Source organism: Coffea arabica, chromosome 2c (assembly GCF_036785885.1).
Source record: "Coffea arabica cultivar ET-39 chromosome 2c, Coffea Arabica ET-39 HiFi, whole genome shotgun sequence".
Classification (NCBI taxonomy): domain Eukaryota; kingdom Viridiplantae; phylum Streptophyta; class Magnoliopsida; order Gentianales; family Rubiaceae; genus Coffea; species Coffea arabica.
This window is the reverse complement of record NC_092312.1, coordinates 8,148,980-8,165,476: the sequence shown is the minus strand read 5'-3', so window position 1 is coordinate 8,165,476 and position 16,497 is coordinate 8,148,980. Positions and strand designations below refer to the sequence as shown.

Here is a 16,497-nt window from a genome sequence, read left to right as displayed (position 1 = left end):
ATTTAATAAATATCATGTTTTGATGTACACTTGTTAGTGGAAAAAAGTTTTATTACATTGATAATGTAGAAAAGATTAATCCTCTAATTATATCACTAATTATATGACGTGTGTAGGTAGTGAAAAATGATCTTAAAATCTACGTAGTAGGACTCGTACATCACTTAGTGAGTTAGCGTGTACGAACATGAGGGAATTTTGACTCAAAAATTCGTACCATTTAAGATATTGGGCAATCTTAACTAGAGCTTGCGAATGACTGTACCTGGCCAACTCCTGATGATACCCTTTCAAGCAAACTATAAGTGGAAATAGTGGAAATCGCAGACACTAGGCTGGCTTGCGTAGTTACAGACTTACAGTTAGGTGGCCAAATAAGGTAAAGGAAATAGCAAAGAGCCGTATGATAAAGCCGCTTTCGGCTAATTATTTGTTAAACTAGAAAAACCAACAATTTTGCCATCAAGATGTCGTGACAGATTGAGCTGTGAAAGAAAGGTACAACTACCAATCTAATATCCTATCCTCTCAGTTTTCTTGTCATTTCCACTGTCCTTTTTGACTCTTTTGCACGATCAAGTGAATGCTTGCCAGTATAAAAAGGCGGGTGGACTTGGTGCATGATCAAGCGAACTGTAGAACTTGCAGTGGAGTTATGAAGTACAGAAGGCTCTATAAATTGAACGCAAGGCAAGATGAGGAGTCAAATTTTTGGCCATCTGAAGGCAGCAAAACTGAGAGCAGCTACAAGAATAGAAATCATCAACCGGCGGATGAGATTAATGACAGAAAGAAAGTGAAAAGCCTAGCGGAAGCGATGCAGAGAATCCTTTCCATGGGAGAGCAACAACTGCAGCAGCGGTCAGCCAGCTCGGAGAATCGTGCCAAGAGCTTGGGAGGATGTGATCAATGCCAAGGAGAGGTCAAGAAATCCGAAAATGGAAGCTGCGAAAAGACCGCGAACTCTTGATGATCAATTACCTTTTGCAGTGCATTTTTCAGCATCTGTATAGTGTCCTACATAAGTGTATGGTTCCTTGCCTCATTGTTTACCGGAGATGAGTAGTATTCGGGGCAGAATGGTGCCCTTCATAATGGCACTTGTATTAACATGTACACTCAAATATCAGGAATGTGCCCTTCATCCATTCACTCTTGAGGCTCATTGAGAATCAGAATATCCATATATCTATTATCGTTATCTATACCATTATATAAAATTACCTTTGAATGATTTGCCGACGGGCGTTTATTACTTTTTTGATGTATCTAATATACCCAAAATTATATGAATGTTAACTTGAGGGTAAAATTGAGTATCATGGGCAATTAAAACAATACTGAAGTTCACAATTTGGCTAAAATTTAAACTTTATTAGTCTCCTCCTCCTTTTATTTCTATTTTTAATTTGTACATAATTCTTACTCATATGCTCGGTAAGTAGCTTCTTAATTTATAAGTAGTCTTTTAATTTGTATGTTTGTATGTTTTTCAAGAAGTTAATAAGAAAGGACAATGGTTAGTACTAATATATACATCTAACACCCTGATTATTGCAACTATCAAAATTAATGATGCGTACATGCAAATTACAAACCTTTGTAAACAGTGATTTCATGAAATCTTAAGGTGTAAATAGAAATAAGGTAATTGATAGTTGGAATTGTAAAGGCTACATAATATATTTTCTTTTTATCTTTTTTTTTAAATGTAATTCGGAAATCAATGTCCGATTGCTAAATCATCATGATTTTCAGGCTCTCATCACCTTCACGTGAGCTAATTATCCATATCTATATTTTTTTACCTTCATTTCCATTTATTTTTAATTTTTTATTGATTTTTTTTTTTTACTTTTTTCATATTCTATTTTGGGGTTTTCACTTTTTTTTGGTTAATTGTGTTGTGTTATTCGATGATGATTGTTCAATAAAGATCAAATTTTTCTGTCTAAATTGGATGTGTTTGTTTTTTAAATTTCCTGATGATGATTGTATTGTCAATCTATGGTGTTATTCATTTAGATACGTCAAATTGGATATGTTTGTTTTTTAAATTTCCTGATGATGATTATATTGTCAATCTATGGTGTTATTCATTTAGATACGTCAAACTCATTTAGGTCCCATTTTGCCATGCAAAAGAACTATTTCCTTTTTTGTTGTGACAATTTTACATCCCATTTTACCATATGAGATAGAAAATTTTTAATGAACATAAATTTGGGATGTTAAGCTTAGATAAAAATATGATAAGAGTGAAGTTTGGTGATTTTCTTAGTAGACGATGTCTGCACGAGAGAGGTGTATTGAAGGTATTAATCTATGTTTACTGTGAGATCAATGGTGTTTATTTTGTTAATGATTTGATAATGATTACTATTTCGTTGTAATGCATAAGTTCAATTAAAGAAAAAAGATATCTTGACACCAAGACTCGCACCCCAAGGCGCTATTTGACTCTAATTTTCATGTCTTACTATGGTAAAATGATTCGTGCAGCAATAGTATACACAATAAAAAACATTGTAGGTCCATTTTCCAACTTAGGTTCCGTTTGATAAAATTGAATTTGAATTTTGAAGTCTGAATTCTGAAATCTGAATACTGAAATAATTAATTTGCTGAATTTTAAGCACTGAAAAAAATTTATGAATGTCTGAATTTTAATGTTAAACATATTTATACTGTTTGATAAACATTAATAACTGAATGCTTAATAAGTTAAATTTGATAATTTTGCCCTTGTATCTTTTCATCCAAAAAAAAAATAGAACCTATGATTTAATTAGCTAAAAACGTTAGGTATGAAAATGACAATATTTATTTTTAAATCAAATTACTATAAAAGATGAATTATGTTATATGAGAAGTATAGAGAATAAGTGAAAGTCATTCAAAAGGGAGAAAAAAGAAATAGAAAATACACACAAGAAATAGAAAATGTTCTATTGATTTTTATCAGAATTAAGCATCCAGTTAGGATTCTTGTGCTGAAAAAAATACACACAAGTTTAGCACTACTTAACAAGTTCAGCAAATGGATTTTCATTTATCAAATACTCAAAACATCTGAATGTCTGAAAAAGTTCAGATTCAGCACTTTTTTATGTTATCAAACAAACCCTTAGAGTGTTAGTTATGATGCTTATGCAATTAGTTAGTAGATTAGTACTAGCAAGGATCAATCAGCCTATAAATGGCCATATAATATGGATTTTCTATTATCTCATTGCATTTATGCATTTGTTGTTGTTAAGTTGAATTTTATGTTAGTGCTTACTCAAAAATTCTAAACATAAAATTCAGTTAAAAAAACCACCAAGGTGCAAAGAAGTTATCAAATAGTTAAGAGCTCGATATCTCGCAGATAAAATTGACAACATGAAATAGTAAGTTCATTCCAAATTAATTGCATAACACAGTTTAATTATATCTAAAAAGTTCTGACAAACATATGAAAAAAAATCATGTCATCTTCAAATCTTACTAATATTACTTAAGCAAATGCGAAATTACTCAAAAATTAAAAAGATGTAGGTGGGTGAGGTCGGAGATTGTAGCCACTTTGGATGCAACTATCAGTTCACAGACGATAGAATAAGATATCTAGATTGATTAACATCCTTGAATTAAGGTCTATACCTCAAATGGTTAGTAACTTATCGGTTTGTATTGGACTTCAAGATCTCATTCAGTTTGTATTTAATTGAATAGTTTTTATTTACTATTTCCAAATGAAACATGGGTGAAATTGAACTCGTGTACTCATTTCCAATAAGTCTTGATCAAGTTAGTAGAGCCAAGTGATATTTGCAATTTCAAGTAATTTTCATCATATTGTTTTCAAATTATAGTTTCTTTGAGATACGGCTAGAAAAAAAAAACGTGCCAAAAATATCGTTGTAATTGCTGCTAATTGATATCCTACTATCATTCATGGCTTGCATACTTTTGGCAATTAGAAATCCTACCTCATATATGGTATGAATTGCAAAACCTATGTATGGTTTCAATCAATTTCAATCAATTTTGTAAATATGGATATATTATGAGAGATAAAGTAAATACATTTCTTTAAAGAATTACTTGATTTGTTTAATTATTTCCCAGTCAGAAAAATTTCAACATCATATTCAGGCATACAACTCTATTTATTTTCTCTTTCACATCATTTGGAGTAAAGTACTAAAGTTTGATAAGCATGTCCCTAATTAAGAAATTAAGCCCATATTGTTAATCAAGAAATTAAGTCCGGTTTGTGCTATGCTGATGAAATACCCAACCATCATTACTTTTCCTTTTGTTAATCAAGAAATTAAGTCCGGTTTGTATTATGCTGATGAAATACTCAACCATTACTTTTCCTTTTATCCATATACCGTAAAACGTTGCAAATTTATAGAAAAAGTGCAACTATGTAAACCACAAAACTATACATGCAACGCACGTAAACCTATCTAGTGCCCATAATTATCTCAAAAATTACTAACACACTCAAAATCCTGGAAAACGTTAACCCAGAGTTCAGCAGGCCATGCCCCTTTTGGACAAAATAAAAGGAAAAAAATAGAAAATGATAGTTGAATTGATAGACAAAACAAAAACAAAAATCAAGAATCGTCCTGTACCCCCACTTAACATGACATAGCTAGGAGGTTCTAAAAATTCTGCAGAGAATGACATTCTTCAGCGGAAAATGAAACACTAAAACTTAAAAGCTTCAAAAGTTTGTTTGTGTGTGTGTGTGTGTGTGTGTGTGTTAAAAGCCTCAAAAGTTCACCAGATATCCGTACAATAAGACTAGCATTGTAGAGAAATTTTAATAAGCTGATATGTTCTCCAGTGCTAAGAGAGGGAAGTTATCGTATTGACTCGCCAATGAGGCCCATGTCTAAATAGCGGCCCCTTCAACCTTTCCAGCCAGTTATCAAGAAAACAGAATTGGTTTAGCGGCCCATGTCTAAATAGCCAGAAAAAAGAAAATTTTGTTTTCTGGTTGCAGATCAGCTGCACTTGTTCAGCAGACCAAGATCATCTGCCTATGAGATTCTTTACTCTCGTTTTACTTGTCCTTTTCTAGCACTCATCCTTCCTGAACTTTGTTCTCCAATTCTTGTCCTCGTTCTTGTTCTTTCTGTTCGAGTATATATTCGATCTTTTACACGTACCGAATTTTACAAAGTTCATGTAGGTCATTAAAAAAAAAAAAATTCCCTTGGCTAAAATCCTCGAAAGTCTTGATCTTTAACCATATTATTGTGATTTAACTCAAGAAAATCCAATGGGTGTGGGTATATCTTTCCTTATTGGACTAAAGGCAGCAACTTTATTCTCTCTCTTTACATTTATGAACAATCTTGGATTCAAATGGTTTGCTATACCCTTTCTATATGCATCTTTAATATCTTTCTTGGTTTCCATTGCTTCTCATCCGTCTATCAATCTCCCAATGCTTTTAGGGAAAGGCTCAGATGGGGTTTTTCCCATTTGGTCATTGATTATTTTCAGCCCGTATTTGTACTTCGTTAGAGCCTTCTCAGCATTGAGGAGGCTGAGAAGTGGTGAAGCGCCTTATAGTGAGATTTGTGAAGGTGTATATGTTGGAGGGTGGCCTTTTTCACCTGATAAATTGCCCCCTGGTAACCCTGCTGTTATTGATTGTACCTGTGAGTTGCCAAGAAAGACTGAGCTTTCAGGACATGCTTATTTGTGCATTCCAACTTGGGACACAAGGTCACCTCAGCCTGCGGAGATTGAGTCTGCTGTGAAGTGGGCTTGCAGAAAGAGGGCTCAGAATTCACCAATATTCATCCATTGTGCATATGGTAAGATTTGAAGCGCCAGAATCCTCTATCTTTGCTTCACGATTTACTGTGTACCTGTTTCCTTCTCTGTTTTGGTGGTAAAACTGGTCTTTTTTACTGATTAAAGACTTGGTTTTTACTTCTTTATGCTACTTAACTATTGATACTAATTTTTGGGTATCAGGCAATACGGGAATAATGTTATAAATACTAGGCAACACGTTAGTCTTGTGATGGAAAATTGTAGAAAAATACTGAATGCCTGTTGTGTACGTTATATTCTAAGAATGATCTCCTCCAGTTCTGTTTTAGAATTCTAAGTCGCATTCTACCTTCATCCTTGGATTGACATCTTTTTAGGGAATGTGTAACTCTTTGTGCTATTTCACGTGAGCTCATTTTGAGTTGTATAACTTGTTATCCTGATGCAGTGGGAGTTAATTGCTTGTCATTCTGTCAACAAGTGCTCCATGACATATATTCAAGAACACTTTGTGCTGTTTTTGGAGCTTGGTGATTGATTTCATATCTTTCTGTGGGACAGCCCTTTCATTTTAAAGAATAAACTGAGAGCTTCTTGACACTATGGTAGCCTTTTTACTGAAACCTCTTTGGGCAGTATTGGGCTGAAGTGCTCATTAACCATGCAACTCTTCATAAAAACCAATTGATGAAGAAAAAAGAGAGTAAATTTGTTCAATGCGTGTTTCCTCTTACAATTGCAGAGTCTATTTTTTGTTTATTGGCTATTTCCTTTTAGTGGATTCACTTTATTTGGGCGTATACTGAGACAATCAAGTTGATCCGAGTTGCTTTCTTCTCTTGATGTTAACCTAGAATGTTTTTCTATTTGAGAAAAACCGAACTTAAGATTTTCTTCCACGTGATGAGTTGGGAAAACCTGTATATTTGGCCTCAGTTATCCTAGAATTTTAAAGGTTTAAATTCTTATGTTCTTGTATAACAATGAGCTTGTTTATTGTGATGATTTCTCTGAGGCAAAAGTCTAAAGTTACTTTCAGCAGCTTGTGGATGAGATTCATTTATTCTTCCAAAATATGCTATGCTCTTACTACCTTCAATAATATAAGACACTTCTTTAACTGACAAAGGCTTGTAACTCATGCGTCTGTTTTGCTCATTGTATTGCTTGCGGTCCAGGTCATGGAAGAAGTGTGGCAGTTGCGTGTGCATTATTGGTAGCTCTTGGCGTTGCAGAGGATTGGAAAAATGCTGAGAAGTTAATTAAAGAAAGACGACCTTATATCCGAATGAATGCTCTACATCGCAAAGCGTTGGAAGAATGGTCTAGGTTTCGGCTGTCTTCACCTAAGAGAAATGATGAAATTGGTTTGGGATCTGTGATTCTGTCCAGTCCTTCAGAACGCTCTTGAATTGGATGTCAAGACCAAGAAAGTACACTTATTTTCTGGATTATAGATGGCACGTAACAGAATACTTGTTTGAAACGCTATTGACAGTAATCCTCTCCTTTCTAGGTTAAATCTTGTTATCCTTAAATTATGAGATAAAGTCTGATGCTAATGTTTGATCATTTGTGTCCTACGCTTGAGATAACTAGTTTGTGAGCCTTAAAAGGAAACAAATGCTGATCATATTTGTACTGGTGCAACTCCTTTCTTGAACAAAGGACAGTGCATTGGCTTCTTTATTTTCATCCTGTGTTTCTTCTCTTTCTGATTGTTGTTTTGTTTTATTTTGTAAAGAAGGTATAGCTGTAGGTTGAGTATAAAAGCTGGTAATGTAAGCTATTAGCAATAGTCACAGAGCACATTAATTCAGCAAAAGCAGAAATATCTGAAGTCAAGTTTTCCTCCGGTTATCTTTAGGATGTACACTCTGCAATGCCTGGTGATCATCAGATGTCACACTGTGCTAAATGTCAATTTAACTTCGCTAAACAATTCTGACATCCAATAACTGTGTTTACTCAGGTGAAGTCTAGACTCCTGTATGGGGCACTAATAAAGGCGATTGTATGGCTCAAACCCATGTATGGTAACATTCCTCTTGTCTGCACGTGTGTATTCATCATAGCTTTGAAATTCAGCAGAAACTTTGCTCGCAAAGGGTCCTGGAAACTCATTGCAAGAGGTCAAAATTCCGCAACTAGATAATTTGACGTATTGGTCTTGATATGGTGGTAATACCATGAAATCTGTTAGAATTCAAGGTCTGGACTTGCAGTTCTTGGAAGAGTTTCGAAACACCATGGAAATGTATCCTATTTGTTTTCTCCTCCAATGGAATTTAGGAGTAGAAACTGGCCAAATGACTTCTGTCATAACTTGTAAGCAGTAAACAATGATACAAGGCCGCACAGAAAGTCCCTGCCATTCATTGTATCGCTTGACATCAAAAAAATATACCCTCAAGGACCAAACAATCTCCCTAACAAAATTTCTAACTTTCAGATTAAAAAAAGCGCTTTACATTGGCTATGAACCGAAAAAAGGAAAACAGGATGAAAGCAGTGGCGTCCGTGTCACATTTACATGGGAGTCAAGGCATTAAAAACTAAACAACACAAATATCTATTTGAACCCGAAGAAGTTATACAAAGCTAAACATGGTGAGGCAACAAAACTCTCATCACATGAGCTGATCATTTTAAGGAGATCAGATTCTACACATGTTACAAGCAAATCATGGAATAGTCTTCCATAGTTTGTTGCACAAATGCAAAAGTCGAAAAACAACCCAAGAAACTTATTGGCAAAAGCTGTACATAACCAAGGGTACAGTATATACATGACTCCAGCCAATGGATCATTATTTTACAGTGGAAGACTACCAACAAAATTTTGAAGGACAGTTATTCAAGTCAGTGCTCTGTTTCTTTATAGGCATAATTTCCTCTTCATTTATTGCTGCCAATAAATTTTGCAATGCCTAATGGATTTCTGGATACATGCATTCAGGGAATTCATTCTGATTTTTATGTCCCTGAACTAACACCTCTTTTGGTGGCTTCTTCCCTGCTCATGGTCATGAATGATTCTCCACAGCCACACTGCCCTTTAGAATTTGGATTGATAAATATGAACTCTGACCTGATCATACCAAACAAAGATGTTTGAGATTTTAGCAGGCAGCACAAAAAGGTTAACTGTTCCACTATACATGAGGAAATGAGAAATAACATCACCCTGCCATGGAACAAAGTTAACTCCAAGGCTAACCTCTAAATCATAGTCATATTTTCTGAAGTTGAAGTGGTTCAAAGGAAGATAACATCACATTTCAAGAAACAACGCTACAATGAAAAGTATAGAGCAAAATTTGTGTTATACCTGCAGAGATGCTTCTGAAATTGAGTTAAGCGTTAATAGAAAGGAATTTCATACCTCAGTTTGTCATCTACAAAGTCCATCTTGGTTCCTATGACATGCATGAGGGCCTTCGGATCAACCAATATCTTAATACCCTTGTCCTCAACCAACTCATCAAACTTCCCTTTTTCATCTGTACATTTAAGAAATTTGTGCATCAGGCAAAGAACTATCAACCAAATTATGGAAACAAAACAAAGGGAATGCCCATTGTCTTCTGGTTACATTGAATCCTACAACATCATTTATTATCTCCAACAGTTATTGCAGTGCACCAACTCTCATCGGGTGGGATCCCCGCAACACAGGCAAACCAATGAAAGAACAAAAAGTACATGGATAAACAGAAGTCCAGCAATGTCGTTGAACAATCTTTTCTTGTTCCTTTTGTTTTTGTTTCCAAATTTTGTACAGGGGAATGGCAGTAAAGAAGAACAGGGAAAGTGGTGGGAAATTGGAAAGCGTGAGAAACGAACTCTTGTATGATGAGGACAAAAAACCCTTAACCATCCAAGTTTCTATTCAGATTATGTTTCCAAGCACTCACCTTAAGTTCATCAAATGCACGGAACAATAATATAATTAATATCTATCAAATAACCTAGGTTTGGCTAGGATTAAAATTTTCAAGATACGGGCAATTCGAAAATGTCACCAGCCTGAAGAATCAACAAAAGAACCATCTTCTGGATTTAATCGCCGTAAAATAAATTAACCAATAAAAATCTTCATATTCCAACCTTTTAGTTAACGTTTTCACTAAAAGGGCAAAGGATTGAACCAGGCCAAGTAGAACCCACTAGCAGAAATCCCTCTTGTTGTAAGCTTCAAACAAGAAATATTGATAGAAAAAAAAAAGACCTTAACCTATCCATTCAAGTCTACCCGGCATAAAGGGAAAAAAGTTTTTGTTCTAAATCTACGACAGATGAAGCCAGAACAAATAACTCTACCAGAGATATTGGGAGGAAATTTAACAAACTTATCTTAATTGAAGCAAAATTAGATGCGGCAATTGAAAAAAAAAATTATCTAATAAAGAAGTGAAGAGGGGCGGGGAGAGGGGGATTGACTTTGAGAAATGGAACCTGCATAATTAAGGGTGTAAGATAAGCCGTTGCATCCGCGAGCTTTGACGCCGAGCTTGAGAAATGAGCGCTGCCGCTGTTCCAACAGCTGCCGTATTCTGGAAGCGGCGGTTTCGGTTAAGGTGAGAACTTGCTTTCTGAGGGCCGACGCCGGACCCATCTTCTCCACACCCCTCTCTTCAACGTCCAACAATTTCGACACGACACGATACGATTGAGAGCAACAATAATAATAATAAAGCTACCTCTGCAGTCTCCCTATATTCCCCCCTCTGTCCCTCTCCTTCTCTGGATAATCGGATACAAACATCCCTCTATCCATTGACCCGGTAAACTCTGGCATTGGGCCACAAATGTATACTGACAACTTATCTGGGCCTTTCAATTAGGCTGTGTTACCCCATTGGGCCTGCACGAGCAGCGATCTCTCATCCTCAACATGATGGTTTTCCTCAAGTAAATGTGTTTAAGGCCTCAATGGTCAGAGAACGGCTAGAAATTTGAATAGATCGATATTTAAAGATTCAATAATATAAATTATATCGTATCACTTGATAAAATATCAAATGGTGTGACACAATTTGAGTCAATAGATTTTTGACAATCAAGTTCAATTTTTTTTGCTAGGGAAGTATAGAATGAACTAAAGCTCGTGAAGATTCTAGGGAAATCTCTTACTTTATCCTATTCTCCGGATTTTCGAAAATAATAATACTGCCTGCCAAGTTATATTTAGACAGAGAGAGAGAGAGAGGGGGGGGGGGGGTTGGATTAGGAGCCTCAGATACATGTTTTTTTTCTTTACAATACGTTAATATGACCTCCTCAGTGCCGATGAACGACACAGGTGATGGACACCTGTGGTCGGGGGACCTAGCAATACCATTAACCCCACTTGGATCACACTTGATCTCGACTCCATCTTTTGTTCCTTTCTCCATCCATCATTTTCTAGTAGCAGCGTAGCGCCATATAACTTCATCGTCATTGCTCTCTCTTTTACAGGAAACTGGTAAGCGCAATCGGTCACTCGTTTATAAAAAGATTATCAGAGTTTTGTTTTGGAGCAGTAGAATTAAATGGATTTTCTGGAATTCTAGATATCAAGCATCGCAACCTCTTGCTTCCTCCTAGTAGTAGCTACGAAGCTGCAGGTCTTTTATCTTTTTTTTTTCTCCGCCGGTAAGAAAGGTCCCTTTCCTTCTTTTGTTATTTTCTTTCCCGTAATTGATCTTGTTTTTATTCTAATTTTTAACATGATTGCTAAGCCTCTATCCTGGGCTACTCTTTCAATCGCTGATCTAGAGTGTTTTCTTATTTTAAGTTGGCGCTACTTCATTATTATTCTTTGTATGTGATATATGGAACATGAATTCCTGAAACATGGTGGATGTAATTTCACCATTTTTTGCAATAATCGAGTTGATTGAGAATTAGAGTCGGTTAAGTTGAAGATGAAGACCTGCATCCCGTTTTGTGCTTGTGTTGGCCACTGACAAATTTATTCTCCCAGTTCTAGGAGCCCACTGGCGGCATCAGTTTTCTTCATCCTGATCGATACGAACTGAGTGAAATTTAGCATCTTTATTCAAACTTATCTGCTCTGCGCCCCATGAACAGGATCTGCAGAGGCTTTACGTTGTCGGATCCTTCCTTGTTTGTTGGTTACAGAGCTAGGGTTCAATCAAGTCTGAAAATGTCGGCTGTAAATATTCCTTCATCTTGCTTGCCGAGAGCTTCACCCAGTGTGCAATCCCGTGCCTCGAGTAATCAGGGATTATGCTCTCTGGTCTTTCTGAATAATAATGAAGTTTCCAGAGCGTTGGGTATGAAGCCGTCCTCCACCTTCAGAAACACCTCAACGGCTGCATACAAAGTGAAACTGATAACCCCGAGCGGCGAAGAGAATGAGGTTGAAGTTGGCGATGATGAGTACATCCTGGACGCAGGGGAAGGTGCAGGAATGGAGCTGCCATATTCTTGCAGAGCCGGTTCCTGTGCTACCTGTGTGGGGCAAATTGTTTCAGGATCAGTAGACCAATCAGAGGGGTCATTCTTGGATGATACTCAAATTGAGAAGGGATATGTTCTTACGTGTATTGCCCGCCCTACTTCTGATTGTGTGATTTACACACACAAGGAGGAAGATCTCCATAGATGATAGAACATCAACATTTAAAGTGGCAGTCGTGGTTAGTCGTGGAGATTGGTAGTTTTCTACAGTTGCCTTGATGAGTAAAACTTGGCTCAGAATTTTCCAAGAATATGTTACCAATTATTGCTTTTTATTTATACACTGTGAGTGTATATATTATTACGATTGGGGACTGCTGCTGATTATTTTCGCTTGATTGTAAGCGCATCGGAATAGTCTTAATTTATTTTGTTCTAACCATGATTTTATTTAGATTTTGGAGTTGGCAAATGGACGGGCTGGGTGGATTTCACCGGGGTTTGAAAGATTGGGTAGAAGCCTGTTCAACTCCATCCTTTTCGTGGGTTACTATTGGCAGGGAACTAATAGATTTTGGTGTCATGGACTCTGTGGTTGCCCAACTAAAAATGTTCACTTGATTATGAGATGTACAGATATGAGCAAGATGCGGTACGAGTTACATGTCAAAATCATGGAATTAAAGAGTAAAAAAGTGCTAACAAACAAGAACTCTGGGGGGACACTTCAAAACTCAATATATCATACTCTCCTTGTCTTATATTGATAGTCTTATTTTTTTTTTCACCCATCTTAAATTATAATTCATTTTCTAATTAAAAAAATATGATTAATTTTTAACATCTCTAAAGTATCTTTATTTAACATACTTTTATTGTCCGTGAATATAAACTATTTAATTTAATACAGTAATTGCTTTGATTCATATCTTAAATGGTGTAATTTTTCATCAGTATTGTTGTTATAATTAATGTAAACGTACAATGATCTAATGAATGTAAAATGCATAATGATTGGTCGTACTTCTAAATATTAATGTAACTGAATCTTAGAAAAATAACAGGCTAAATTTATTTTTTCAACAAAGTTAATTAATTTTTTTAAAACTATATTAAAAAATCAAGAAATTGTCAATCACCCATCAAGAAATTTGATACTAGGTGAGCAATAAATCAATCCAAACAGAGCCTTTAGTGATTCATTTCTGTTAAATTGGAAGCTCTCTTAAGCCATAAAAGTCCACGGGTGTACCTAATTTTGAAACTGGAACTACTCCCTTTTTAACTCATTGACTGAAAAATTAAGATAGAACACAATAGTGTGAGGCTAAGTTTGATGGGTTGTAATAATATCATGATTCATACATTGAAAGTGATCCATTAATAGGAATAAAAGCTAAGGGGAAATTGTAGATGTGCTGTTTACTACTGCAAAATGCAAATGATTTGAGGTTGGACCCCTCACTCTCCCGCCACTCACGGCCCCAATTAATCAACGACCAAGCGTGGGTCCTCACGCTGAACAGCCAATGAGAGGCAGCCACGTGTGAGATCACTTCAAAACCAGAATTCTTGCCGCGCAGCATCTTCCTCCGTCCGGCTACCGGACTTGAGCCGCTTTCAGTTCAGAAGTCAGAATACCACCAACCGGCCGCTACTGTGTGTGTCCGACTCAAGGAGACACCCCTTTGCCTTTACTAGCCGACAGGCTGACTCCGAATCCGCTTCTCAAAATGGTCTTGAAACTGCTCCAAAACCAGGCTTTCTTGGCCCTTCCTTTCTCCTTCGCAACCCTCCCAGTGCAAGAAACTTTAGGAGAACCCGGTTCAGGCGCGTCTACGGACGCCTTTCCTCCCGGTTCAGACAAGCTTCTGAACAGGCGAGCATTTCCGGCCTTGTTTTGCCGGATATTCCTGTCGGCTGAGCCTGATTTCGGAGTCATTGGAAAGCCAATCAGTGAAGCTTTACTTTTCTGATTCACAGATGGAGAAAACCGGCGAGAAAATGATTGGGAATGGTGGTTTGAGGGCCCGACAGAACTAAGCTTCATCGAGCTCTTGCGTTGCATTACTGCGCGGTGATCAACCCAATCTTTTTCCTGGCCATTCGGCACCCAAAACGACTCCGGTGGGAGCTCGTAAAACATTTCTCCGGACACCAATTCATCTTCAATGCTGTAAAAAAGGTTCCGGAGTTGGGATGATCCTGAACTTGAAGACATGTTCGAATTAAAAGTAGTATACAGAGAGAAAAGAGAAGAGTTGGGGAACTTAAATTAGATATGTAGGATTAGGAGGGGGCTGGGAATATGAGCTGTGCTTTTCTTTATTTCCTCGAGGCTCGACACAACGACATGCCGACAGGGGTCTATGTTTCATTCAAATGACATGCAAAACTCAATAATGACTCGAGTTTGAGAACCCAGAAAGTGGAGAGGTTCTGTGTTCCAATGCCTCATTCCTTGCTTCTTAAAAGTTAAATGCCCCCTGCTCTGTTATTATTCTTTCTTTTTTTTTTTGAAAAAAAAAAAAAAAAAAAAGGACATGCAAGCTCATTGTGGCAGAGGGATTGGAAATTAGTCAAATGTTTTGGTAAGGAACGAGGACCAAATGCGGAATCCATAATTGGATTGATTTACGCATAATTGTTGTCATCTCCTGTATTTAGCTGCCTTGTGTACAAAAATACAACGAAATTATATGAAATAAACACGGTACAAGATTAGTTAACAGAATTATTATATTACCCTTTCAAAGTTTGACAGTTGAAAGATCCTCTTTTTTTTTTTTCCCTCTCTTCCAAGCACTGGACGGAGGTTACCATATAGTAAATGTGTAGAGCCAAATATGGTATGGCATAATTGTAGAGACTTTTAGGCCACTTCCTGGCTACTGGATTCCTCGAGAGTCCTTCGGGAACTACGGACCCTCTGCTATCCATTGCAGAAGAGAGCCGTCTATTGATTGATGAAATCAATTTTGTTTGCTTTATTTTATTTTTTGTGGTAGGGCAAAATAAATGAAGTAAAAGTCGGATGTGAATAACCATAGGTAAGATCAGCTTGAGGACGTATAAGAAATTTTTGGCACCAGAGATCAGTTTCTAAAGCTACTGGTTCATATCCTTTGGATCACATTACTAAGGGTCATTGAAAATTTTAATGTACTTGTGTTAAAAAAAAAAATCACTCTTCTGCCAAAAGAATTATACAAAAATTGACTAATTGGTAAGACAAGAAGCTACATACACTGCACAAAGACATAAAATGAAACAAATTAGTCATGATTTTAAATTTACGATTGCAAATTTAAAAATAAAAAGGGTTTTTGTGTGTGTGTGTGTGTGTGTGTGGGGGGGTTGGGGGGGGGGGGATTGAAGCTTTCAATGCGTCGGTTGTTCGTTTGAAGAGATTGGAATCAACTATGGGGATGAAAAAATGTTTCGGCACCGTGCTTTTGCTCTTTCTTCTATTTATTTCAAGTAAGAATCTCGATCTCTCTTTTTCATTCAAGAAAAATAAGAGATCCTCTGCTCGCCGAAATTTCATTTTTTTTTTTAATTTTGGTTAAGAAGATATACGGTTAATACTCTTCGAGTAACTGTAGCATAATTTGCTCATCTTTACTCATGTAAGTAGCTTTCTTAGGCCTCGCCCCCAAAAAAAAAAAAAAGAGTAGCTTTCTTTGGCCTTCAAAATATAAATATCTTTGATTTTCAAATCTCAATCAATTTTGTACAAATTTAGTATGCATATACCATATAGTTTTTTCGTACTGTGTATAAAAATGTAGATCACTCACTATTTGATTTGATAAATATATATCACAGACGACATCGTCATGGAAGCTGAAGCTGCTGTATGTTCCAAACCATCAACGTATTTTTTCGGTCCTTGTGTTCGTAGAAGCACTTGTAGGCGCGCTTGTTCTCATGAAAATTATTCAGATGGGAAATGCTCGAGATTTCTTGGCAAGTGCATTTGTTACAAGCCTTGTACAACTTGAATCATCGCAAATTTTGAGATGTCAAATCCAAATTTAATGAAGCATTGATATTGTAATTGTTATAACAAATGCAACAAAACAAGAGAACAATCAAGAACACTAGAACAATTTTGAAAAAAATTAAATTTTTATTAGGGTTTGGAACGAATCAGAATTGTTTACAAAATGAATATAAGGTCCAAAAATAGGTCCAAGCGGATTGGATCCAAAAATAGGTCCAAAACTAAGATCCAAAATAAAAACAGGCACGGTAACTAATATATACCGTAAGTTCAGCGAGACCCCCGAACAG

General features: G+C 36.4%; 4 protein-coding genes across 4 annotated transcripts; 2 read left to right on the top strand and 2 right to left on the bottom strand.

Moving 5' to 3' along the window:
* Positions 1-4,930: 4,930 nt before the first annotated feature.
* LOC113725655 (uncharacterized) lies at positions 4,931-7,485 on the top strand. Its single transcript, XM_027248946.2, has 2 exons — positions 4,931-5,828; positions 6,969-7,485. The coding sequence occupies exons 1-2, from the start codon at positions 5,285-5,287 to the stop codon at positions 7,199-7,201; spliced, it is 777 nt and encodes a 258-aa protein (XP_027104747.1). The 5' UTR covers positions 4,931-5,284; the 3' UTR covers positions 7,202-7,485.
* An 853-nt stretch (positions 7,486-8,338) lies between these two features.
* LOC113725654 (iron-sulfur assembly protein IscA-like 1, mitochondrial) lies at positions 8,339-10,561 on the bottom strand. The gene is made up of 3 exons (XM_027248945.2): positions 10,249-10,561; positions 9,176-9,293; positions 8,339-8,881 (listed from the first exon to the last, which is right to left on the bottom strand). The coding sequence occupies exons 1-3, from the start codon at positions 10,406-10,408 to the stop codon at positions 8,767-8,769; spliced, it is 393 nt and encodes a 130-aa protein (XP_027104746.1). The 5' UTR covers positions 10,409-10,561; the 3' UTR covers positions 8,339-8,766.
* A 705-nt stretch (positions 10,562-11,266) lies between these two features.
* Positions 11,267-12,577, top strand: LOC113725653 (ferredoxin, root R-B2-like). Its single transcript, XM_027248944.2, has 2 exons — positions 11,267-11,430; positions 11,869-12,577. Exon 2 carries the CDS (start codon positions 11,945-11,947, stop codon positions 12,407-12,409), a length of 465 nt encoding a protein of 154 aa, XP_027104745.1. The 5' UTR covers positions 11,267-11,430; positions 11,869-11,944; the 3' UTR covers positions 12,410-12,577.
* A 1,296-nt stretch (positions 12,578-13,873) lies between these two features.
* LOC113723815 (uncharacterized) lies at positions 13,874-14,422 on the bottom strand. Its single transcript, XM_027246786.1, has one exon. The coding sequence runs from the start codon at positions 14,420-14,422 to the stop codon at positions 13,874-13,876; it is 549 nt and encodes a 182-aa protein (XP_027102587.1).
* Between the last annotated feature and the right edge of the window lie 2,075 nt (positions 14,423-16,497).

Coding starts and splice junctions, on each gene's coding strand:
- LOC113725654 (XM_027248945.2), bottom strand. CDS start 10,408: ATGGGTCCGGCGTCGGCCCTCAGAAAGCAAGTTCTCACCTTAACCGAA. Junction 9,294..10,248: donor TTACACCCTTAATTATGCAG/GTTCCATTTCTC, acceptor TTAAATGTACAG/ATGAAAAAGGGAAGTTTGAT. Junction 8,882..9,175: donor TTTGTAGATGACAAACTGAG/GTATGAAATTCC, acceptor TGGTATGATCAG/GTCAGAGTTCATATTTATCA.
- LOC113725655 (XM_027248946.2), top strand. CDS start 5,285: ATGGGTGTGGGTATATCTTTCCTTATTGGACTAAAGGCAGCAACTTTA. Junction 5,829..6,968: donor ATTCATCCATTGTGCATATG/GTAAGATTTGAA, acceptor CTTGCGGTCCAG/GTCATGGAAGAAGTGTGGCA.
- LOC113723815 (XM_027246786.1), bottom strand. CDS start 14,422: ATGTCTTCAAGTTCAGGATCATCCCAACTCCGGAACCTTTTTTACAGC.
- LOC113725653 (XM_027248944.2), top strand. CDS start 11,945: ATGTCGGCTGTAAATATTCCTTCATCTTGCTTGCCGAGAGCTTCACCC.